The sequence below is a fragment of the Penicillium odoratum genome (assembly GCF_028828045.1).
Source record: "Penicillium odoratum strain IBT 22623 chromosome Unknown utg000006l_segment0_segment0, whole genome shotgun sequence".
NCBI lineage: Eukaryota > Fungi > Ascomycota > Eurotiomycetes > Eurotiales > Aspergillaceae > Penicillium > Penicillium odoratum.
The window spans coordinates 1,857,829-1,881,415 of NW_026643148.1; the positions used below are offsets into that span (position 1 = coordinate 1,857,829).

Here is a 23,587-nt window from a genome sequence, read left to right on the forward strand (position 1 = left end):
CACCCGGTCATCGTAGAAAATATTTTTATGCCACTTTTATTGCCACCCATGTTAACTTTATTTTGACCTATATTGAGACTTTGACATGGGCCGGCTTATTGGGCTAATCCCTTACCCAAGCCCACCTACCCAAATTTCTATCTTCTCTCTTATATTTTATGGAATATCCCTATCTATAGATAAATAAGTATTATCTTTGTTAGTCTAATAGCCATTCATATAAATAAGGGTAGGGTAAGGGTAGACTTCGGCAGGCCCGTGGGCATGCCCGTGTGGACGGCCCGCGGGCCTGTCCAGGTGGACAAAAAGTGATTTGTCCATGGATTGGCCCACCAAGAAAAGCCCGTAAGGCTCGTGAAAGTGGATCTTATTTTCAGGCATAATTTATGGAAAATATCGTGTATTTATAGTTTTCGAGCAGTTAAATACAGCCAAAAAAAAAACACACACAGTAATCATATTCAAGAAAGAATTCATAAAGTTTGAGAAATTGAAACCAGTCGGCGCCGGATACGAACATGTTTGCCAGGAGGATTGAAGATGAAAAGGTATAGGAATTTAGAAATGATTGCATCACATAAAACGCTTCGCACCTGGGTGAGTTAAGACAGGGCTTTAACTTGGCTGCTTTTCATCTTTGCGATCTCAGACGTAACCACTTAAAAAATCTAAGAGTGAATAAAAAGCAGTGAAGATAATGAAAGGCCAGCCCGCCGTGTCGATCTATTCGTCGATCTTGTCTCGCTTTTAAGGAAAGACGATAATAACCGAGCAATATAGGTTCCCCTAGGATACACTTCCCTGGAGGTGCCCCTTTAGTCCGTATTCCGCCCCCACAGGAAGTATCGCAACCATCTTACGCGGCCTCGATTCAGGTTTTGAGGCATTTTGCAATGATTAAGAGTTGTGTCTTGCCTGGGTTATACCATATCACGACTGTCCCTTTTGTTGCTAATTCTTTATTGTTTAGATAAACAGCATGCAGGCATCGCTCAATTGAATCAATTCAGTCGTAGCCCTTCACAGCTCTGTAGCCTAGCTTATAGGGGATTATCGGGATTAAAGAACATCTCTTATTTGAAAAGGGTAATATCTATCAAAGCCAAATTCTGCTGAAGTAAGGTTGCTATTTCGTGTAGATATAAATAGGTATGTTCTCATAAAAGATTTTGAAGTGTTTCTAACATCGGCGGAGTGATCCTTCCTTGTGGACTAACACGATTCGCAGGAGCTTAATCACTGCCAGGCCGTGTCATTTTAACGAATTTAAGTCACAGTACGCGTAGTGCAATCAGCAGCATCGGCTATCTTATACATTGTTAGTGCTGTGTTCTCTGCTAAATCGTAAGTTTCCTTTAGCTTCTTAGGGCGAAGATTAGATGCCATATATACAACGGTATTGAGGTTTGATACTCCAAAACTTTTGATCCGAATATTCAACTTATCATTTGTTGAGAGAAAAAGATGCATGGATGAAAAGGAATAATGTGATCCTTGTGCGGCGATCAGAGCTGCAGCATATACAACGCCGCTTTCGGGCAACTTTTTGGTCTTATCTTTATAATTTGGACTTCCAGAAGCGGGCTTCAGGGGGTTGACAATGCTGGTTAACGTAGCGATTGTGGAAGACGCAGGGCAACCATGGATTGAGTATCTTTCTATATTAGAAAATACCAGAGACCAAAAAACATAATCATAAAACCTCCTCTCGAGCAGAAGCTACAATCATAGATTGATCGTGTTGGGCGAAATCCCCAATCTGCCGTTGATCCAACTACTTAGAACCCTCTTTCCCTTCAAAAATACTCGTCTTGACGAACCTTGACCGTCGAGCGAGCATCTCCGCAACCTGTGCCATTGGTATGGAGCTCATGATCTCCTTCATCTGGACATGAGCACCCAGCTGTGTGACAATCCAGTTCCTGAGCTCAACGGAGATGAGAGAGTCCACTCCATAGCTGGCAATCGACCGGTCGTCCTGTAGCTCAGTCTCTGGGATGGCAATAAGTTGAGAAAGTTTGCTTTTAATTGCAAAGAGTGTAAACTTGATGGCTGCGACAGGGTCAGCGGTAGCCCGCAAGATTGGTTGCACTCCAGGAGGGGCTTGTGTTCGGCTGTCAAGCGCTTCCCCGGGTGCCGGATTGATCCATATGTGAGAAAAGCGGGCATCTGGGCGCTCGACAGATTCTTCATCCATGTGGGACTGTGGATCTACTCGTCGTACTCGGCACAATATCTGCGCATCATCTGCATCATTCACGGGTGGAGCTTGAATCGCGCAGTTTATCAGAGCCAGAACCTCCTGCATGGTGGTAATCTGGATCCCATGCTTAAATAGCAACTTCATCACCTCCTCCGCGTCTGGTCGGTCAGCAACCACTCCTCCGGTAGTAATTAATCCAAGATCTAATGATCGGACAGGGAGGCCGCGGAGGGCATGGTGCCGGGCAAAAGCATCCTGGAACGTATTTGCAGCAGAATAGCTGCTGGTTCCGTATATACCAACGATACCACTCAAGCTGCTGGTGAGAATGAGGAAGTCAAGCTCAGCACCGAAATACTGGGTCAGATTCATTGTTCCTGTCACTTTCGTTCTGGTGCTGGTTATCCATTCTTTGCGAGTCATCTTGCTGACCGTGGCGCCCAACTGAAAGTGATTAGAATTAGTAGCCAGAACCACCTTCAAAAACCTAGCGTGTCACATACCGTTGAGGGTGTTGCTGCATGTATAATACCGCGCAATGGCCGGTTCCCACTCGCGGTTTGGACTTTAGCCATAGTGTCAGGGTCAGCCACATCCCCTTTGATAGTCGTCAAGTCCACATTGAGCCTGCGCAACTCTTCAGCGAGGGTGTTCATTTTCTTTGTGTCTCCTCCAGATCGGGATAGCGTAATGACATGCCCCCCCCCAAGTTGTCCGAGAAACTTGGCCGTGGCACGACCAACCTCTCCAGTACCGCCCACAATGAGGTAAGAGCTATCACTCTGAAGTTTAGCCAACTTAGGCCGAGGAGGTTGTACCTAAAGAAAAATCAGATCTAATCCGACAGCTTTATGGAAAGTTGAGATCCTACCATCATGTTGCCCATTGACTTTATACGCACTAAGAGCATCCCTGTGTGCCTCCCAGCCTGCATATCGCGAAAGTGGTCGCCGATCGCTCCGATGGGTTTTGTCACGATGGGTGAAACAGGCGTCGTCTTTGAGCTATGCACAAGGTCGAGGCAAGTATGGACGAGGCCTTGGACCACGCTAGGGCGCTCTAATGCGAGAAGTGCCAGGTCAACAACGGCGAAAGTGATATTTTTTTCCAGGCTTCGCATCTCAAGTCGCGCGTTCGATAAAATATCTTTCTTGCCAATCTCGACAAATCGACCAAACGAGGCGAGAGCATTGCAGCTCTGTCGAATTGCGTCTCCACTAAGTGAGTTCAGCACAACATCGACCCCTCGTCCATTTGTTCGATGGCGAACTTGTTTGCTGAAATCCGTGCTGCGGGAAGATATTATGTTTTCATCTGGGATAGAAAACTTCTGCTTTATGAATTCAGCCTTCTCCGGGTTGCCGACTGTAACAAAGATCTCGCTGGCACCAAAATATTGGGCCAGTGCAATTGCTGCCTGACCCACTGCACCTGCGCCGGAGTGGATGAGGACGGATTCACCGGGTTGAATACGGGCAGCATCCCGCAAGGCATAAAGGGCTGTTGCATACACAACTGGCACGGCGGCAGCGGACTCTATATCCATACCTTCCGGAATGGGATGTACGTACTCAACGCCAATGTTGCTAGTCGTTGCTAGTCCGTGTGGGTGAAAAGCATAAACAGCTTGCCCAGGGGTATAAATTCCTTGGACATCTTCACCTACTTCTTTCACAATGCCGCTGCCTTCGAATATTAGCGTTGAGATGCCAGGTAACTGTCCCATCGCAACCATTAGGTCTTTGAAATTCAACGAGGTGTAGTGCATTTCGAGGCGAATTTGTTTAGGCTCGAGAGCTAGCGAATGAGAAGGAGAATCAATCCAGTAAAGTGAGTCTAAGATCCCGGGGGTGCCAATCCTCAGCACAAGGGCGCGGTCTGGCTTCACCTCGGCTTCTAGACGAGGGTGATATTGGGATATCGAGTCCCGGACGTAGTCTTCTATTTGAGAGTCGTGAACTAGGCGAGGTATCAATACCTTCCCCCCCCGGATGGCAAATTCCCATTCCAAAAGAGGCTGTTCATGAGTGACAGAGTCAATGGTGCCGCGGAAAATACGTAAGATGTCTTCTGCCGTCCGGACATCCGAAGCTGACTGAGGGTCAAGATCGAGGGTCACAAACTTCATTTCATGATTTTCAGATCTCAGGCTACGAGCCAGACCGCTGATCATACCCTGACTGGGTTCTGGACAATCAACAGTACCTCCGCAGCTCACCCACAAAATACTTTCCGCTTGACTCATGATGTGACGAAGGTTATTCCAATGTTGCTCCGAAGGCGATTGCAAGAAGTTGCTTGTGAGTTCCAAAAGAAAAATAAACTTACCACCGGGCTCTAAAACATCTGATAGATATGCTTGGGATACGGTGCGAGACGCATCTTTTGATTGTAGTGCTTCACACAGGTGGCGACCGACCCCGTTTTCCTGATCCATTGTCACGATCTTGACCTCGTCCTGCGAGTCAATCCCCTCCAATTGTATCTTAGCAGATATGATCGTGCTGAACTCGTGCTGGTGCGTGCAAATGTCTTTCATCTCAAGATCCACGCCGGAGAATCCAGCGTTCTTCAATGCCTTGTCCCATCCAGCTGTGCTGAGAAGTGGAGACAGGTCACGATCATCCTTATAACCACGCCACCAGCCCGGTAAACAGCCCCAGAAACCGAATCGCAAAGAGGGATTCGTTACTTCAACAATCGCAATTTTTCCGGTCGGTTTCAAAAGTTTACGAATATGAACGAGAGTTTGATCCATGATTTGCGTCGCGTGAAGTACATTAGACGCAACAACCAGATCAAAGGACTCGGGCTCGAATCCTTGCTCTTCAGGAGATACCTCGATATCAAGTTTTTTGTACTCCAAAAAAGACCCAAGCTTTCCTAGCTTAGATTTGGCACGAGTGAAAAATGCGGTAGATATATCTGTGAAGACATATGTCCCTCTACCGTCAGAATCAGCGTCCCCAAATAGAGCTTGGGCAAGAGGGAGGGTCAGTCCGCCAGTACCACCCCCTATCTCCAGAATACGCATATCCGGTGCTTTGAAATTAGCCAACTCAACATATTTGGCCAGTTGCTCTTGGCAAATTTTAAGCAGGATATCTTCTGAATAGATTTCATCGGCCAGATCATTCTGGAAAAGAATCTCCAGGGCGTCGATATCTCCTAGCAGGAAGTCATGCAGGTGTGGTTGGAGTTGAGACAGCAACTTTCCCGAGACGCCGGAGGCATCTATGCGGCTCTGCAGCTCTTTGTCAGGATTTGATGTGCATTCGACGTATTGGGAACGCATCCACTGGAGCAGTTGATGTCGATGGTCCACTATCTTCTGTTCATCTTCTGTAGACAGACCATCCAATGTCTGACGAATAATGACACGACAGTACTCATCGAGCGTAGATCTGAAGTCAGGCAAAATTTGGGGAGGCTTTAGGAGACAGTGGCTGAGTACGTCTTGACTGGTTGACAAAGTCGGATCTAAGCTCCACTGAATTCGGCAGAATGGTGCCTTCGTTCGTGAAGATTTCGTATCCGTAGGCGCATCACTCAACGGGACAAAGGAGACCCCCTTTGCATGGAGAACCGCCGCGCCTTCTCGGTTATCCGGGTCCATAGCGATAATTTCGGCCTTGAATCGTGAAGTACCATGGCTGCAAACCTGCGCTTCCACCGTAAGGATGCTTCCCGGCTGTGAGGCAATATTCGATGATAGGTGAAGCTCATCAAGCCACTCAATTATGCAAGTAGAATTGAGCTCACTCGAGGCTTTCATGCCGAGGAAAGCAGTATGGAAGCACGAGTCGAGTGTAGCAGGGTGGATGAGATGGGTCTTTTGATGGCTGAATGGCATGCCCGAGCCGGTGTCTGGAATTTGAATAGTAGAGAGCCCCTGAAGATCACGAGATCGACCTGTCTGCATAGATGTGAAAGGCCCTGAATATTCGAGACCTATAGCAGCCAATTCCTTATAAAACTGCTCAAGCTTGACTTCTCGCCAAGAAAGTGCCTCGGCGGAATTTCCATGCCCCGAGTCATCGGTGAATAAGTGGATCCCAAATCCAGCATCTTCACGTTGTAGCGTATCTTCGAAAACAGCCACAAGGCCTCGACAATGCTCTGTGGACTCACTGCCATTGAGGGAGAAAACACGGAACTCCTGCCATATTTCTGAATTATCCTTCCAGGAATAGGACGCGGGCCGCACCTGTACTAAGGTCTCGATCTGCTCTGAATCTTCTGCGATTACGACGGGAACCTGAATCGAAACTTGTCTGAAGTAGATATGCCTGTCTCGGAAGGTGTGGCCAGTTGTAAGAGACTGTTGCTGCAAGGCTTCTACTATCATGGTGATGTACCCAGCTACAGGGAATAGGATCTGTCCTTGGATGCGGTGGTCTTTCAGCCACGGTAGCTCGGAATGACGCAGATGATTCCGCCAGATAGGCTCCACGTCGACGCTGTCCTCAGTTCTGAGGCCCAAAAGATCATGCCGTGGGAATTTGCGCAGCCTGTAGGCGTCGCTCCTACGAGACATACCCCAGTAAGATGTTTCATGATGCCACTGGTATGTTGGTAGGTCATGTAGGACCTTCTGTGGTGTCTCTTGCGTTGGGTTGTTGACCATGTCATGGTTGATGTTGACACCATGGAGAAAGAGCCTTCCCACCAGGTCGAGGGTTGTTGCTACAGCATTTTTTTGTCGAGATAAAGTGGAAAGGTAGATTGCCTGACTTCCCAAACCGGTCGATCCTATTACCTGCATGATCGGTGTGCGGAGCGCTGGATGTGGACCAAGTTCAATGACTATGTTTAAGTCGGAAGGCGTCTCTGTACTACGCTTCAGGATATTGGAAAGGGCACCAGAGAATCGAACTGGCGATATCATGCTTCTTGCCCAGTAGCTAGCATCAAGCTCATTAGGCTGTATTTCCTCTTCCGTAACCGAGGATATCATCTTGATGGCGGTATCCCCGGCTGGCAGCGGAGCAATGTGTTGTATAAGAGACTGGTACCCCTCGGCTGCATGACTCATGTAGGGCGAATGATAAGCAAAATCCACATCCAGGAATCGAGTGAATATGCCTTCCTCTTTGAGCTGCGATTCGAGTATCTCTAGATGAGCTCTTTCCCCAGATAGAGTCACACTTGACGGGCTGTTGATGCAGGCAAGTGCTATCGGTTCGCCTACCCGCGCAACGTATTCCCGTGCCCGTACGTCGCCAACAGATACGGCCAGCATGGCACCAGAAATATTCGGCGCCTTAGATTTCGTCATTAGACCACGGAGGAAGGCCACCTTTATCGCATCTTGGGCGGTGAGATGTTTGGCCGCATATGCTGCTGCAATCTCTCCGCTCGAATGCCCGCAAACCAAGTCCGGGCGAATGCCCCATGATTCCAAAAGATCTACCAAAGCAATCTGAATGGCAGTGCTGCAAGGTTGGGCAAACTCCGCATCAGAGAGTCGAGATATATCTCCATGGCAGGTAATTTCAGTGGTGAGAAACCACGACCCGCCCAAGCGGATGATTTCCCGCTCAGATGCTTGAATGGAACGGGCAAAGACAGGGTACAGTGCTATGAGGTCGCGACCCATCCCGGCCCATTGAGCACCTTGTCCTAAGAGGGAGATCGCTCATCAGTTGAGAAGATCAGCGGAAGAATGTAAGGTGGCAGGGACATTACCGGTGAAAACATATTGGACTTTTGGTCGCAAGGCTGACTTTGTTGGATGGTCAACGCTTGTGGTAATGCGGTCCAAACGATCCTGAAGCTCGGTGATGGAAGATACCACAAAACTTGCTTTGTACGAATGATGTGAGCGTTTGGTACCAAGGGTAAAGGCAAGATCACCGAGAAAAGAATATTCCTTTCCCTGCTCTGGCTTGATATCAGACAGAAATCGCCTCAATTTCTTCGCAGCCGCCACAAGCCCTTGATCGCGTTTATGGCTCAAAACAACGAGCAAGGGCCTATGTACAGAGGCCGATCTTGGGGACTGGGCAGGCGCGACTTCAAGGATTACATGTGCGGGTGTCCCTCCATATCCATTACTATTGATGGAGACTCGTCGCGGTAGACCTTCTGGCCATTGCTGAAGCTTGGTGGGAACCCTTATGCCTGACTCGGTCAATTGGAGGTCTTCCCTAGCCCGAGTAAAAGTCGGGTTTGGTGGAATCATCCCATTTTCCAGCATCAAAATCCCTTTGATGATACTTGCAATTCCTGAAATTAACTCCGTGTGGCCAAGATTTGCTTTCACACTGCCCAAAAGCAGTTCGGTGTCTTTCATTCGACCTTGGCAGAAGATCTTTGCGACGGCCTCTGCCTCTACCTTGTCTCCCATAGGTGTCGCAGTGCCTACCAACTGTTAGCTAGTGCTATGCAGGTCGGGTGTTAGAGATATCGATATGCATACCGTGGGCTTCGACAAATGGCGTATCCTTGGGGTCGAGGCGGGCCTGTCTGTATGCTTTCCAAATAACTTTTTGGTACGCATCCAAAGACGGCATCGTGATGCCGTGCGTTCTTCCGTCAGCACCGATCGCAGTACCCCTAATAACGGCTCGGATGGTGTCTCCATTTTGTTGGGCTACGTTCAATGGTTTCAGCATCACGGCGGCCACCCCTTCGCCTCGGCCATATCCGTTTGCCTTTTCATCAAAAGCATAAGAACGACCATGATCGGACAGGACCCTATGAAGGGGAATTTCAATAAGTTGGAAAAAAGAAATTCAAACTGAACGATAGATAATGACTCACTGCAACGACGCCATTATGGCGGTGCGTTCCGGATCCAAAATCAAATTGGCACCACCTACCAGAACCTGGTCGACATCACCAGCACGAAGTGCTTGACAGGCCTCATGAATCGCATAGTGGGCACTGGAGCATGCAGTATCGATTACCATACTAGGTCCGCGAAGGTCAAATGCATACGACACGCGATTAGCAGTAAATGAAGGCCCAGTTCCCGTAAAGCGATATCTGCAAAGAGGTTAGACTGGATTTTGATTAGGCCTCTACCGAGACCGTATTTTTGTTCATACTTCGGAGATGATTCGGGATCCCGGCTTAGCATAGAATCATAATCATGTGGGCTACCTGTGCAGTATACCCCCGTATTGGATCCTTCCAATTCTTCCAATGCAATCCCTGCATCTTCAAATGTTTCATACGCGACCTCGAGCATCATTCGGTGGTGAGGATCCATAGCCTTGGCCTCGACGCCGTTGATAGCGAAAAAGTCGTTATCGAACACCGCTGGATCCTGCTTAAGAAGATGAAAACCTCGAGTATTGAACTGACCCATACAATGAGTGACCCTGGCACAGTAGCTTGGGGGACGTGGCGGGCTTTTCTACTCACTGTCCCGCTGATGTCTGGTTTTGGATGCCAGAATGCATCCATTTTGAATCGATTTCCCGCGTTTCCGCTCCATCCTGTGCGGCCCTTAGAAAGCACGTTCCAGAGGTTCGACGGGTTTGTTGCATCGCCGGCAAAACGACAAGCCATGCCAATAATGGCGATAGGCTCCACCGGTGGGGTCTGTTGGCCTGACATTTCGTTGACAAGAGTTGTCATGACTTTCTTAGAGAAGTACACAATTCAGTGAGGAATTTTTCTGGGTATGTTTACAGATAACAGTCTCTATTGTCAGCATGAAATATCGAGATCAAGTGGAAACAAATTTGGGGGAATTCAAATATATCATCGCTAGGAAATCAGAGTGACGAAGAAGAATGCATAGCAGTGGATACTGCACCGTGAAGCACCTAGAAATGTCGGATGACACTCGCTCGATCGTCACTCGCTATCTGAAAATGCACGACCAACGCAATGGTAGGCGTAAGTTGCGTGGTCTCAATTGCACTGCACAGTAAAAATAGGGAATAGAGTTCGCACAATTGTCACTCGACATTGAACAACGCATGATTGCCCCGGTGGTCTGCATTATCTGGATCTGGATACGATTTTCGGAGGGGTATCAACGACCCTCCGTCAGGAAAACGAAATTCCAATGGTATGGAAATCAGGCAAGCAACGCCACATAGGTAGCTGATGTCAGGGTCTCCATTCATAAGCATTTTGTCAATCCTCTATGAGATCCGTATACATGCCCCAATCTACGCAGGAAAATTCATACAGACCATATATTTTCAACATGTGTTTGCAGAAGATCATTGTTCGGCCTACCTATCCTATAGTTCCTGGTGTGGAGGATTTGGGACCGCTGGACCAATACACCGTCCGCATGTATATGCCAATCGCTTGTCTTTTTCGGGTGGATTCGCCAGCGCTACGTCCGAAGATCCTTCAAGACCTCCAAGCGGGACTTTCACGCACCATCGATGACATTAATTTCCTCGCCGCGAACATCATCCCTCAATCTGAAGAGACCGATACAATCCAACTGGAATACGGAGATAATCCTGGGGTGTCGTTCTACTACCAGGTAATCGAAGCTGTTGAATACCAAGCGTTGTTCGCCTCACACTTTCTGTTTTCCCCGGAATTTGTGGAGCAATTTGTTCCCGAGCCACAGCTACATCAGCAACCCCGCTCTCCCGTTCTTACTGCAAAGGTGACCTTCATTACAGGTGGGCTGATCCTGACCATCAATCCGCATCACAGCATTCTAGATGCACATGGAGTTGCCCAGATCATTCATCTTTGGGCCAGGCATACTGCTGCAGAGTCCGAGGGCCGCACACTCGGCGAGGGTGAAAGACCGACGCCGGAGAGCATAGATCCATATTTCGCTGGCGGACACGGCCCGCGGGAACGGTCCGAGTTCAATCCATATCAAGTTTCTCCGGACATCGACTATGTAGCCACACAGGCGGATATTATGAGAAGAGTCTTGTCTGGTGACAAGACCAGGCCTGAGCTCATTCCAAAGGCCTCTCACTGGCTGATTTCGCCAAGCCTCCTCAATAAGCTGCATGCTACTGCATCCTCACCATCCGCAAATATGCCGACTGTGACCCAAAACTCTGTTATTGCAGCCCTAATCTGGCAGAGAATGATTGCGACGTGGCAGGTATTGGGACACGAAATGAAGTCAAGCGCGCTGCGTACAACCGTGAACCTGCGAAGACGTATGGATCCACCACTTCCAGCAGGCTATCTGCGAAATGTCATCGTCCTATCGGGGGCCACAGTTGACATTCAGCATATGCAAACCATCTCATCTGACCCGGTCTACTATCTTGCGCGGCAGATCGGGGACTCAATCGAGTGGTGGACCCCGGAGCGGATCTGGGACTTCACTAGCGCGATTGATTCGTGGCCGGATAAGAATGGCCGGATATTTCCCCCGGTCGGTCGAGACGTTTTCGTTACCACCCCTTCGCAACTGGGAGAGTTAGTCTGGGAATCTCGGTGGGGTAGGGAGCTTGGTGCAGTTCAGGCGCTGCGGTCTGCTGCAACGGCATACCTGGACGGCACGACCCTTGTGCTGCCGACTGCGGATGGAGGACGAGATATCATGATCTTCACCACGACAGAGGTAATTGAGATACTCAAGAATGACACAGCATGGACCACCTGGGTCGAATTTCTAGGTTGACCAATTTTATAGAGATTTTAAAGACCGCACATTCTTTAGAATTGATTCAATCTGATTAGTTACACCCTACTTTTGAAGAGTAAATACAGTATTACGTAGTAAAATCTGCATTTAATCATGAATACAGAATCATTTCACTAAGTTAATTCTAAATAGGACACATAATTGCAGAGTTTATATGGTATAGACTATTACAATACGTCTCCAAACTACGGTCTCCCATATCGGAGGGGGACAGCGAATTACGCTGTGTATTTTAGGTTGCCCATTTGCGGTTTAGCGCTCTTTGTCCTTGACGTCCTTGTGCATGGTTCTATACTTCCCGCCCCCCAACAACAACAACCCATCATCTCACATTTTTCTTTTCGCCTTCATCTTCCCTGGTCTGTGCAGGTGAGGGAATTTCGCTATTGATTCGGACCACCGAGTTCCTGAGCTGCGCTAACCCCGTTTTCCTGTGCGACTCGTCATCAACTTTTCGCGATTTTTCCTCACCTCTGGTTGCTTTGAGCTCTCATCTCGTTCCTGATCAGATGCTTTTTCTGAGGCTAAGGCCTTGAACCTAGTCTCCGAATTTCCAAGTCTCTTGTAAGTAGATATTCGTCGGTCGTTCGTAATCCCTTTATCGATGTGCCTTCCGCTCTCTCTGGACTGTCTTCGGTGCAACGCCAGGCACCTACCAATCTCACCGTATCGAAACAATCGACGAAGTCGAACGAAGTCGAAGCATTGTGGCGTCGCTTCATCGACTGTTCAGCACTGTAGGTAAGCCAATCTATCACAAATGTCCACGTCAATGTGCAGAATTCGGATCTAACCATACGCAGCTCATCGACTTGTGTATCGCACAAGATGATACGCTATCTAACCTAGTATCATTAGCACGGGCACTGCAAGAGCGGAATGCATGATTTAAAACCTTGCTCAGTGGAGTCTCCAATTGAGGCCCAAGTCTATGTTTTCTTTCTTTGGGTTTCCTTTCCTCAATCTTGTACATTCCGTCTAGATACAGATGCCACATTCTCGCAAAATAAATAAGAGCGTTAGACCCCACTTACCACCCCTGAATCTTGTGTATAGCCGTCCTCGACTTCTTACATTAAGAAATCATTCCACAACGCTTTCGATATGAAATCTTGTCGTGCGCTTGTACAAGGGTCTGTTGATTCACCACTCTGGCTTACGACCACTTTGGTCGATGTTGTCAATGATCAGGCAGCCAAGTTTGGCTCAAAGGATATTGCTGTTTTTCCATGGCAGGGCGTTCGAATCTCTTTTTCTCGACTTGCAGAGCGGGGCAGACTGGTAGCAAGGGCTTTACTCGGCTCCGGGGTTCAACGATCTGACTGTGTTGCCATTTTGGCTGGAAATCGTTTTGAATATCTTGAAGTTGTTGTTGGGGGTGCCTTGATCGGATGCTCGGTTCTAGTACTCCATACCACATACAAACCCTGGGAGCTATACAATGCGTTGGAGAAGTCAAGTAGGTGAGTCTAAATTATACCAGCTACGCAGCGATCTTCAGCTAATTAGAGCAACGTGTTAAAGAAGCCTGCGTTCTATTTCTTGCTTCCAACATAGGATCTCGTAGCATGTATGAGCACTACAAGTTATTGAACTCGACAGCAACGCGCTCTTCTCTATTAAACTTGAGTCGAGTCATTACGCTTGGTCATGAGCCCTGCGTCGAACTATTGATGTTAAGCGAAGGTTATGAGGCCTTTCTCTCGACGGCTGTCGTGTCAGATAGTCTATACGACGCGGCTACAAAGTCAGTTCAACCTTCGGATATCGCCAGTTTGCAGTTTACATCTGGTAAGTACGCATGATCGATTTTCTAGTCTAGGTTTATGCATGCTGAGCATAAATAGGCACAACTGGCGCAGCAAAGGCATCAATGCTAATGCATATGTGAGTCCCACCCAAACCTTTCATCATGTTTCCTAGCGCAGCTAAGATAGTTCTGCAGTAATATTCTCAACAATGCACGCTTTGTTGGTGAGAACCTCCAACTAAAACCGAATGACATAATCTGCTGTCCCCCACCTCTATTTCACTGTTTTGGACTAGTTATGGGCTTCCTCGCATCATTAATTCACGGCTGTATGATTGTGTTTCCATCAGACCATTTTGACGCCAAAATCGTCCTAGACTCAATCGTGTCCGAAAAATGCACTACCGTCTACGGCGTACCAACAATGTTCATCGCCGAGCTCGAAGCCAGCCAGACCTATAATCGCACCATCAGCACACTCCGCAAAGGCCTAGCTGCAGGCTCAACGATCCCACAAGCCCTAATGAGCAAACTCAAAGAGAAAATGGGTATTGAGACAATGTTGATCGCGTACGGTATGACCGAGACGAGTCCTGTGACGTTTATGTCTAGTTTTGAAGATCCTGTCGAGATGCGGGTTGCAACTGTTGGTAAGGTCATGCCGCATACTGCAGCGAAGGTAGTGGACAGGATTGGTCGGATACTGCGTGTAGGGGAGAGGGGGGAGCTTTGTTCATCGGGTTATGCGTTGCAGAAAGGGTATCTGGATGATGAGGAGAAGACTGATGATGTTATGAAGAAGGATGAAAATGGGGTTTTGTGGATGCATACCGGTGATGAAGGGATGATCGATGATCTTAGATACTGCCATATCACAGGGCGGATCAAGGATATCATCATTCGTGGTATGTTCTGTCTCTCAGCACGAATAAAAACACCCAGCTAATGAATACAGGCGGGGAAAATATCTTCCCTGCTGAGATTGAAGAGCGACTACTCGCCCATCCCTCCATCGCGGAAGTATGTGTGGTCGGGACACCAGACCCCAAATATGGCGAGGTTGTCGGTTGTTTTCTAAAAGAGTCAGAGGGGGCTGTTTGCAGGCCTGGGTTACAGGAGATACATAATTGGGTGATGCCTACCATGGGGTGGTCTCGAACTCCCCAGGTTGTCTTTTGGGTTGGCCCTGATGGATTATGTCTTGATTTTCCTAAGACGGGTAGTGGCAAGCATCAGAAGCATTTGTTAAGAGAGTTGGCTGCTAGCCATTGCAGGAGTTGTTCTGTTGGTATCGGTGATGGGGTGTAGTTCGTCTGTCGAAGGTTATATACTACTTACTGCGGCATGGTATGTCTGTCTGTCTAACTTATGATTCTAAAGACTTAAGTCTCACCCCTTCTATTACGCACTCACCCTTCTCATCCTTAGTCGCGCGACCGGTTATCTCCCCACTAGGCTAGACTAAATGATTGGCCAGCATGGACATTCGGCGTGTAGCTTATTGTTACGGACCCACATAGGGCGCACTTCCCAGGTGCACCGAAGGCCAACCAAATTCCGCCTAACAGGGGCCGAGACCGCTCACGGCCTAGAGGCCGGAAGTAGCTTACAACTCGCCAACATAAAGAATGCTATATATCACCACGGGACCGCGTTTAGTGGGCCAGAATCGGCCGCCTAATCATATAAGCCGATTCTACGCTAACAGAGCGGTATAACTAGACCTCGCCATATTGCTTTTTTGGGTACCCGAAGGAATACCCGCGAACCCGCCAAGAACCCATTTACCTGTATATTACAGTATTACTGTTGAAATACAACCAATACCAGATATAGAGTGATGTAATCAGGTATATGTTACGTGTATTTTAATCTCTTGGCGGGTTTTGGGTCAAGGGTCGAAACCCAACCCGCCCATTTGGCGAGGTCTAGGTATAACCCAGAGGGCGCACGTGATTAGGATAGTTAACTAGAGGAAGTCGGGATAAAGAGAAAAAGAGTGGTTTTGTTCGAAAAAAGCTCGGATGAAAGTGCAGATAATAGACTTTTACCCACATTTCGCACTTCTAGTCGTATATAGAAGCGCCCTAATCAGCCAATTAGCCTTTATATAATTCATTAGTTATTATATCAAATTTTGTCGGAATGTTAGGGGTTACTAATTTCTATAGTAATAATTAACTCCTATATTTTCAGGTAGTAGGGTTTTTATGTATAAAAACACGTCTGTAGGTAGTAAAGTATTTGTATTATTTTAGGGACCTACTAAATTCATTCCCGTTCTTACTAATCTCACTCCCCTTCCTGGAACTAAGTGACTTATATTTATCCTGCCGCGACTTCGATACTATATATATATATTTTCCTTTATCTCCTTCCTTTAGATTTAAGAGGAAGATTTAGTAGAAGACTTAGGGCCTAGGTATGAGATCTTACCTCCTACTATATCTCCTACTCAGTCTCCTATCTAACTTTCTACTTAGTCTTCTACTTACTACCATATCCAGTATTCTACCTTTTTCATACTATATTAATATAACAGTCAAAGGTCTCCCTAAACTCAAAAATAGCGGAATAGAGAAGAAAGAGAGAGAGAAAAGAGAAGAAGAGAAAAATGAAGTAGAAGGAGAAGGGAGCATATATCCAAAAAGCCTGCGATGTACCTAAATGATAGAGGGGTAGACTAGCGCAATGAATAGAAGTCACTTAATTCTTGGGCGGGGATTGAAATTAGTAAAAACGGGAGTGATTTTAGTAGGTCCTTTTATAGTATTCAACAGCTAGAATACTGAAAAAAAATATATATATTTCCTCAAATTATGCCAAAAATTGAGATCCACTTTCACGGGCCTTATGGGCTTTTCTTAGCGGGCCTATCTATAGACAAATCACTTTTTGTCCACCTGGACAGGCCCACGGGCATGTTTAAGTCTAGAGCTCACAAAAGCAGGGAGGGTTAAAGAAAGTCGTGTAGAGGTAACGAGCGACAGTGTAAAAGGGTGGCGGAACTTAGAAGCTCAGTAATTCGGATCAATAGGGAAACCGCCTCAACTTAAACGTACAGGGGAAAAGTGGGCAAGAAAAGAAATCGGATGTTAAGTGGGTTACAACCACGCACGGTGAGGTAAAGGCACATGAATCTAAGAATGTTTTTTTGGTAAATCATAAATCTGCGACACTCCACATATTAATCCGATATGGTGTAGTGGCTAACATCGTCGTCTCTCACACGACAGCCGGGGGTTCGATTCCTCCTATCGGAGTTTTTTTTTTTTATATTCACAATGCACCCGGACCAGAAGACGCCTCTCACAGCGGCTTTCCAATGTTGGGAGGGCCCGACACTCAAGTCCTCTATGGTATGAGACTCGCCTTCTCCGACGGGCCCGACCCACTCCTACTCACAATGATTTTCGAGATTTGACCCCTTTTCAACATTGCAAGGTCACATTGGGGCAATAGTATACGGCTTCTAGACTCACATCATTAGTTGATAAATAAATGTCCATGGCTACAGTATAAGCAACGTACAGGGAAAAACATGAAGTCGAAAGAGATTCTCGAAATACTTCGTATGACAATGAATAAGTCTTGGCCAGTACAATACGGAATCTGACATTGACAAAAATAAATAATCAGTATGACATGCAGTTGAATCTCAAGCAACAGAAAGTTGGAAATGTGAACTTTTCTCGGAAATAATTTCCGAAGGTGTCAATGACATATGAAAGAAGCTGGCTTCCTAGGATCTCCTCCAACATATTTCTGTTGGAGAGGATAAAGGCACAAGTTGCGGGCTGTATTGTTCTTTCCACCAGTGGCTTGTAAAGTGTCAGGGGCATAATCTTTCTCCACCCAATCCATGAGTTGAGAAATTGCTCCATTGGGAATAGGCCCCAGGCCACCAAAACAGTGAGCTACTCCTGGTGCCTCAAAAAAGCGGTAGAAGTCATGAGCTTTTGGATCTTTCTCCAGAACTTCCTCATAGTACTTGATTGTTCCATTTGGTGGGATGGCTTCATCCGCAAGTCCATGCCAGGTGATCATCTTACCACCACTCGCCTTGAAACTCGACAGATCAGACTCCGTATTGCTGACAAGTGATGCGTATTGAGATCTTGACGCATGTAGGAGTTTGAAGAACGCCTCTTCGGTCATATTGCTGACCTCGAAATCGGTATCCTTAGCGATAAGATATTGAATCCAGTTGGCCATCAAAGGAGCGCTGTCAGCATAGCATGTATCGTTCCCAGAACATGCAGTCGGGATATAGTAGCTTCTGATTTCGGCGTCTTTATTCAAGCCAAACCAGCCCTCTTTCCCAGAACCTGACCAAGCAGCTTCAACAATCTTCGCGCCAGATGCAGACAGAGATCGCCGAGTCCCATTACATGTGAAGTTCTGACCAACAAAGTCATAGGCAGTGAAATCGCAAAGGACAGGTTCACTAATGATGCCGTCTTCCACTCCGTCCATCCGATCGCACGCTTTGACAGCAGCCTTGGTGAAGGCCTCAACTTCGCAAGGTGGGGGATGATAATGATTCTGATTCATGACTTGCTCAGGCCAATATCCCGCGGGTATGAATGTTTCCAGATTGATGGCAGGGGAGATTGCCAAGATTCCATCAAAAGCATCAGGGAAGTTCTGCGCCATCATCAGGCCTTGTCGCCCACCACCAGAGCACCCGGTGAAATAAGAATAGTTCGCGGCTTTCTGGTAGAATGATTTGGTAATCTGCTTTCCAATCACAGCCATGTCGTTTGTCGCCTTTGATGCGTAATTTTTGAGAAGAAACCAGTTGACATTGTTTTTGCTGCTGAGTGCCCAAGATAGATCCGTGGGAATGACGCTTGCTCCTGTTGCAAGCCCACCATCGGTGGAGGCTGATGCAAAGCCTTTCGCAACGGCATATGTGAGGTAGATAGAACCAAATCCTGTGCTGTAGCCTCCGCCTCCTATAGCTTGAAATCTCCCATTCCAATCCTCCAACGGAAGCCACACTTGGGTGTTGATCGTGTCGTTCCAACCGGGGTGAGTGTATGTCACGGTGACATTGCAAAAGTTGATAGTATATCGGCCTCCAGCATTGGTTCCTGGGGCAATACTGGTGGCGGAATAGTTGTGGACTTCTTGGGCCTGCACTTCGAGAATAGTAGCTCCCAACAGATCTGGCTTGTTGATGAAACTCGGTGAGCATCGGCTAGAAGCGGCCGTTGGTTGGGATAAGACCGCTTTTCCAAGGAGCAAAGCTTGCGAGTAAGAGAGAATCATCATAAAAAAACGGGCGTAGTATTTTATTCTAGGATCATGGGGCGGATTTGAAGATATTAAAGTGCATCAACCTTGGAAGAGTGTAATGTACTAATGGGTAAAGAAGGTAGACGTGGATTCAAAGTAGATCTAAAGATACAGAACCTCGCCAAAAGCTGTGGATCTTCATACATCCACGCAGATACCCAGTGAGATACGCGTATTTACTTAAGGACGATGTCCGTGCATACGCGTATAGATGTGGATCTGTTCAATCCAAGGTCAACGATCCAATCCACTGAACGCGCGAAATTCAGGAGCAATATTTATCTCATCGGAAAGATGGAGTGTTGTGGGGGATCCAAATTTCTTGTTGAGTGATATGGAACTTCGCAAAATCCAATTACTGTAGGAAAGGGATTTGTCTTTTGCTTGTTTTGAACAATTATGTTGCACACAAGAGTACTATGCATGAATGGGATCTGTCTCTACCACAGCTTACATGAAAATTGCATTATTACTTAAATGTAGACATCTCAGTCAGCTAGGCATTATCATCATCACACCTGACAAAGGCTCTCCAGGATACGCTTCCCCTCCTCCGCGTCAGTATCGTTCGTAGCCTTGAGCCCAAAAGAAGCCAGGAACATCGTCCAACCCCCGTATGAATTGACGATCGCCCGCTCAGTGGGGTTAAGAGGAGGCTCTACCCATCTTTAGTGTACGGAAACTTTTGGGGTGGATGTTATTGAGCAAAAGTGGAGACACATACGAAGGGAGTCGGAAGCAGGCATTTTGCGATATGTGTATGAAGTGGGTGTATTAGGGGTTTAAACAAGGTCCAAGCACAGTAGTTGGCCGGAGTTAATGGATGCTTGAGGATGATGGAGAAAGTAGAAATTTTGGGGATGATGCTTGGATGATGAAGCTATCTAAGACAGAGAAATGTGGGGAAGACGGTGAGGCGGCCGTTGCTAGTTGACCAATCCCTACCCGTGCACTGACCGCTTTGTGCCCATAGGGTGGTTTATTGGCGGGCAAAAAAAGAAAAGAAGAGGTCTTGCCCGGGATCGAACCGGGATCGGTGGAATCAGAATCCACAGTGATGAACCATTACACTACAAAACCTGTTCATGTTTGCTGGTCTCGTAAATATGCACTAAGACACAATTTATACACGGATGGCAATTGTTATGTGCAAAAATCAACCTATCATTGCAAAGAAATTATTTCCTTATTTTGTTGGGAAAGAACTGAGTATATACCCTTTTGTTTGGTGACAGGTTGGTGCTCGAATCGGATGAGCCGACCAGGCTTGAGTCGCGGTAGCCAGGTCCCAGCTTGAGGGAAGGTAGGTGAGACAACGCACGATGCATTAGGGTAATATTCGCCGGTCCAGAGGTAATGGCAAATCCAAGAGCAGCAATAGAGAAGTTTCTGGGGTCTCACTTCTGGATAAAGTAGACGCCATTGGAGTTACTCTATAATGCAGGGTTGACAAATGCTTGGAGAAATTTGGCGAGTTGCGGCCCATAGAATAAACGAAGGAAGTTCTCTGGGGACTCGATTTACCAGCCTGAAGTCCTTTCTTCATTCGAAGAACATGTCGGAGGGTTGGAATATTAGTCATAAAATGGTGGTTTGTGTTTAGTCCTTCTGGCAACTGTGGTGCTTTCTCAACATGACCGACTAGTCTTGTAAGAAAGCTTTCAGGAACTGATACACCCGTCACTTCAAAGGCTCGTTGAATGGTGCCCAGTACATATTGTTGTACTTATCACGTCGCATGATGTTTTTGTATCGCTGGTTTTTGAAATAGGCGAGGTGAGATTCTAAGTCCCAAAACAATCGAGGCGCTATTCTTCAAAACATCGGGAGGGACTCGTAATCAGGTGCTCTGGAATACCGCCGCCTTATTCAGAGTTGTCGGTATAGACTGTCCATAAGATGTCATCAGATCTAAGGTCAGGGCCTAAATCAACCCATCTTCAAGTCATTATGAGAGCGACCTCGTCGTCGATTGCATCGATTTTATGATGAGACTCTGAGTTGCACATCTTACAGGCACCTCCGTATCCAACTGGCTTTTCCCGTCCTTGCTGAAATTTGTCCACGATAGGCTGAAGAAAACAGGGAAATGGTGATGTATACATTACTCGAACTTCCATACAAGACGAATCTGAACGCCCCTTGCTTAGGCCAGGAATCAATCGGCAGCCGTTTTGACAAGTAGTATACCTGGATCCTGACATGAAGGCCTAAGCTCTCAGGACATATATGGACTTATATTGAGAGTAGCGAGATCATGTTTTGGCGAACTGGGTATGTGGGGAAGTAACGACTGGTATATAGCCTAGAGAGTCAGTACTAACCCCAGGCCTGAGGCCATAATATAACTACCTCATTTGAAGCTTAATCTGTATGAATAAGAGACGATACGGTGAATGAGTCACGTAATAATGGAGTTTTAAGGGAAAACCTTTACGAGGCCGTCTAGCCTTAGGTAGACACGGGATTAGGCAATTTCCTTGAATAATATAAATCATAAAGTCCGCAGCTCTCGGATACATCATACCGATGCAGACCTTTACAGAAGTCGCAAGCAAATTATTCTATGAAGTCTAGTTCTAGCCAGTTCAAGACAAAGAATTTATCTTCTTGTGTGCGAGGTAAGCGGTTAATTGGTCTTTGAGATGACCGAAAGAGTCGATATTTGCAGAAGGAAAAGCAGGTAAAATCAACATGTGGGAGGAAGTCGAACAAGGGGGAGTCCGGCGAGTGCCATGGGAGTCTTAGTACAAGAGCTGATCTGCTTATGTGAACTAAATACCTTGTAAGGGCGAAAGAGGTAGAATCTGATAAGACTACTTACGACTTTCATTGAATAGATAGCCAAGGGTGTTTCTAAAGAAAGTAGAGTGATTAAATATAAGTTTTGATATCAAAGTTGAAAAAAAAAGTAAGCCAAAATGAGTTTTGATTAGGACAAACTTTCATCGATTGAACCATGAGTCATCTGCCTGCTGCTGATGTTCAATGCCCCAAATGATTTATCAAAAAACTAATGGTCTTATTCAGTAGAGCCACGTGTTTTTGGTAGTCGTAGTCGCCAGTCTCTGCCAATTTCTTTCTTTCCTTAGCATCATGACACAATATAGTATTATTCATCACACCCAATATCATGAATAATACTGTAACCTTGATCATGGTTAATTTTTGCGGTCCTCACTTCTTCTTCTTCTTCTTCTTCTTCTTCTTCTTCTTCTTCTTCTTCTTCTTCTTCTTCTTCCTCTTCTTCTTCTTCTTCTTCTTCTTCTTCTTCTTCTTCCTCGTAAGGCATTCCAAATCACTTTCTCCTTCGAGACAAAATCAAACATGTACGTGGTGGAATCCTCCCTTGGTTCTTACTTGGACGCTCGCCTGGAAACTCTTAACGATATCGCCGGGATAGTAGCCTGGATTCTCACTCTGACCCTCACTTGAAAGCAACAAGCTATGTTATTGCCGAATCATCAAGGCTGTTTGACATAGAAAGAAGCTGGTGTGGATTTCTACACTCACATTCATGACCATGTCACAGATGAGACCTTCCACTGGAAACACCGATTCAATAGGTGGCTCCGCACGATGTCTCATCACAAATCCTCGCCCCTGCTATGAATAGGAAAGACCCACATTTCGTCTCTTCTATACGGCAAGCCCTCATTGCAATGTCCTTTCTCGTTGCACATTAGCATCCAATGTCAACTCGAAAATGAGATCACATACATCGTGCCATGGTTCCAAATTGAGAGAATCTTTCTGCTTTGTCCCATTACAAGCTACTTATGGCTTGAGTACCGTGTAGTTGCAGTATATTAGGACAGACTTCCTTGGTATCGTGCGTCGCAAGTCTCTCACGAAGCCCGCTAGGTCGTGGTGGCAGCAATAGCAGGCTGCATTTATCACTTCAAGCATATGGGTGCCATGGCCATTCAAATGAGAATATCGAGATAATCGTGCTAACGGGCTGTGGAACACTTGACTCGGCCTAGTTGCCACGGTGCTCGTGATCACCAACCAGCTCTGTACTCGCCAAATTTCTGGCGACTTGGAATGTCGACCGGATAGATAGCTATGATCGCCACCTTGAAGACTATGAGAGGCGTATTTGGAACTAGGAGCTCTCTTGTAGCAGCGAATGGGTGCCCGTCGAGGAGCACTGGCCGAGTAGTTTCCACGGAAGGGTACCAGCGAGAGGAGAGGTTCACTCCTCGGGCCGTGAAAGCCTAGACGTGGATATGGCGAGCGTTGGTCTGCATAAAGTGAACAGTAATAGATGACTTGTGTCGTGGTTCCGGACATAAAGAGACTGCAGAGAAGGAAGTTTGGATGACCGATTAGCTGTAAAAATTGTTACACTGTTCCAAATCTGTATCACTAGAAATCATTGGGCAGAAACCAATTGCGTAAACTCCACTTTCTAGCCATCGAACCTAGATATTGCTATGGTTTAATTAGGCAGTCAGTGACTCTCATGAACGGCCACGTATGAACAAAAGCCAAAACCAAGAGCAGAAGTCGACATGGAAAGTATTGTCGTCAACCCAAGATTTAAAGCCCGGTACCGCCGCAGTTAGGCTACTTTAATATACCTGAGTATGAAGTGTGGAAGATCTTGGGAATTGATCCACGTTCCCCTAGATTACTCATATATCCTATGTATTTCTATCAGGGATATACCCATAGCTTGCAGTCAAATGGCCCGCCAAATCATGTTTTCTATAGCCTACCCAGAGAGCCT

At 46.7% G+C, this 23,587-nt stretch overlaps 7 protein-coding genes across 7 annotated transcripts; 3 read left to right on the top strand and 4 right to left on the bottom strand.

Annotated features, from left to right (window-relative positions):
- Window positions 1-1,774: 1,774 nt before the first annotated feature.
- N7520_009144 (uncharacterized protein) lies at window positions 1,775-9,790 on the bottom strand (the record flags this gene model as incomplete). The annotated part of the gene is made up of 9 exons (XM_057143078.1): window positions 1,775-2,647; window positions 2,707-3,021; window positions 3,075-7,825; window positions 7,892-8,566; window positions 8,625-8,902; window positions 8,969-9,091; window positions 9,146-9,193; window positions 9,256-9,509; window positions 9,575-9,790. The coding sequence occupies 9 exons, from the start codon at window positions 9,788-9,790 to the stop codon at window positions 1,775-1,777; spliced, it is 7,533 nt and encodes a 2,510-aa protein (XP_056992366.1).
- Window positions 9,791-9,987: 197 nt separating this feature from the next.
- On the top strand, window positions 9,988-10,260 carry N7520_009145 (uncharacterized protein; the record flags this gene model as incomplete). The annotated part of the gene is made up of 2 exons (XM_057143079.1): window positions 9,988-10,054; window positions 10,103-10,260. The coding sequence occupies 2 exons, from the start codon at window positions 9,988-9,990 to the stop codon at window positions 10,258-10,260; spliced, it is 225 nt and encodes a 74-aa protein (XP_056992367.1).
- A 110-nt stretch (window positions 10,261-10,370) lies between these two features.
- Window positions 10,371-11,777, top strand: N7520_009146 (uncharacterized protein; the record flags this gene model as incomplete). Its single annotated transcript, XM_057143080.1, has 1 exon — window positions 10,371-11,777. One exon carries the CDS (start codon window positions 10,371-10,373, stop codon window positions 11,775-11,777), a length of 1,407 nt encoding a protein of 468 aa, XP_056992368.1.
- Window positions 11,778-12,905: 1,128 nt separating this feature from the next.
- Window positions 12,906-14,859, top strand: N7520_009147 (uncharacterized protein; the record flags this gene model as incomplete). Its single annotated transcript, XM_057143081.1, has 5 exons — window positions 12,906-13,260; window positions 13,311-13,592; window positions 13,624-13,688; window positions 13,739-14,456; window positions 14,507-14,859. The coding sequence occupies 5 exons, from the start codon at window positions 12,906-12,908 to the stop codon at window positions 14,857-14,859; spliced, it is 1,773 nt and encodes a 590-aa protein (XP_056992369.1).
- A 2,406-nt stretch (window positions 14,860-17,265) lies between these two features.
- Window positions 17,266-18,825, bottom strand: N7520_009148 (uncharacterized protein; the record flags this gene model as incomplete). Its single annotated transcript, XM_057143082.1, has 1 exon — window positions 17,266-18,825. The coding sequence occupies one exon, from the start codon at window positions 18,823-18,825 to the stop codon at window positions 17,266-17,268; it is 1,560 nt and encodes a 519-aa protein (XP_056992370.1).
- Window positions 18,826-19,364: 539 nt separating this feature from the next.
- Window positions 19,365-19,598, bottom strand: N7520_009149 (uncharacterized protein; the record flags this gene model as incomplete). The annotated part of the gene is made up of 2 exons (XM_057143083.1): window positions 19,365-19,510; window positions 19,577-19,598. 2 exons carry the CDS (start codon window positions 19,596-19,598, stop codon window positions 19,365-19,367), a joined length of 168 nt encoding a protein of 55 aa, XP_056992371.1.
- A 2,366-nt stretch (window positions 19,599-21,964) lies between these two features.
- Window positions 21,965-22,144, bottom strand: N7520_009150 (uncharacterized protein; the record flags this gene model as incomplete). The annotated part of the gene is made up of 1 exon (XM_057143084.1): window positions 21,965-22,144. The coding sequence occupies one exon, from the start codon at window positions 22,142-22,144 to the stop codon at window positions 21,965-21,967; it is 180 nt and encodes a 59-aa protein (XP_056992372.1).
- Between the last annotated feature and the right edge of the window lie 1,443 nt (window positions 22,145-23,587).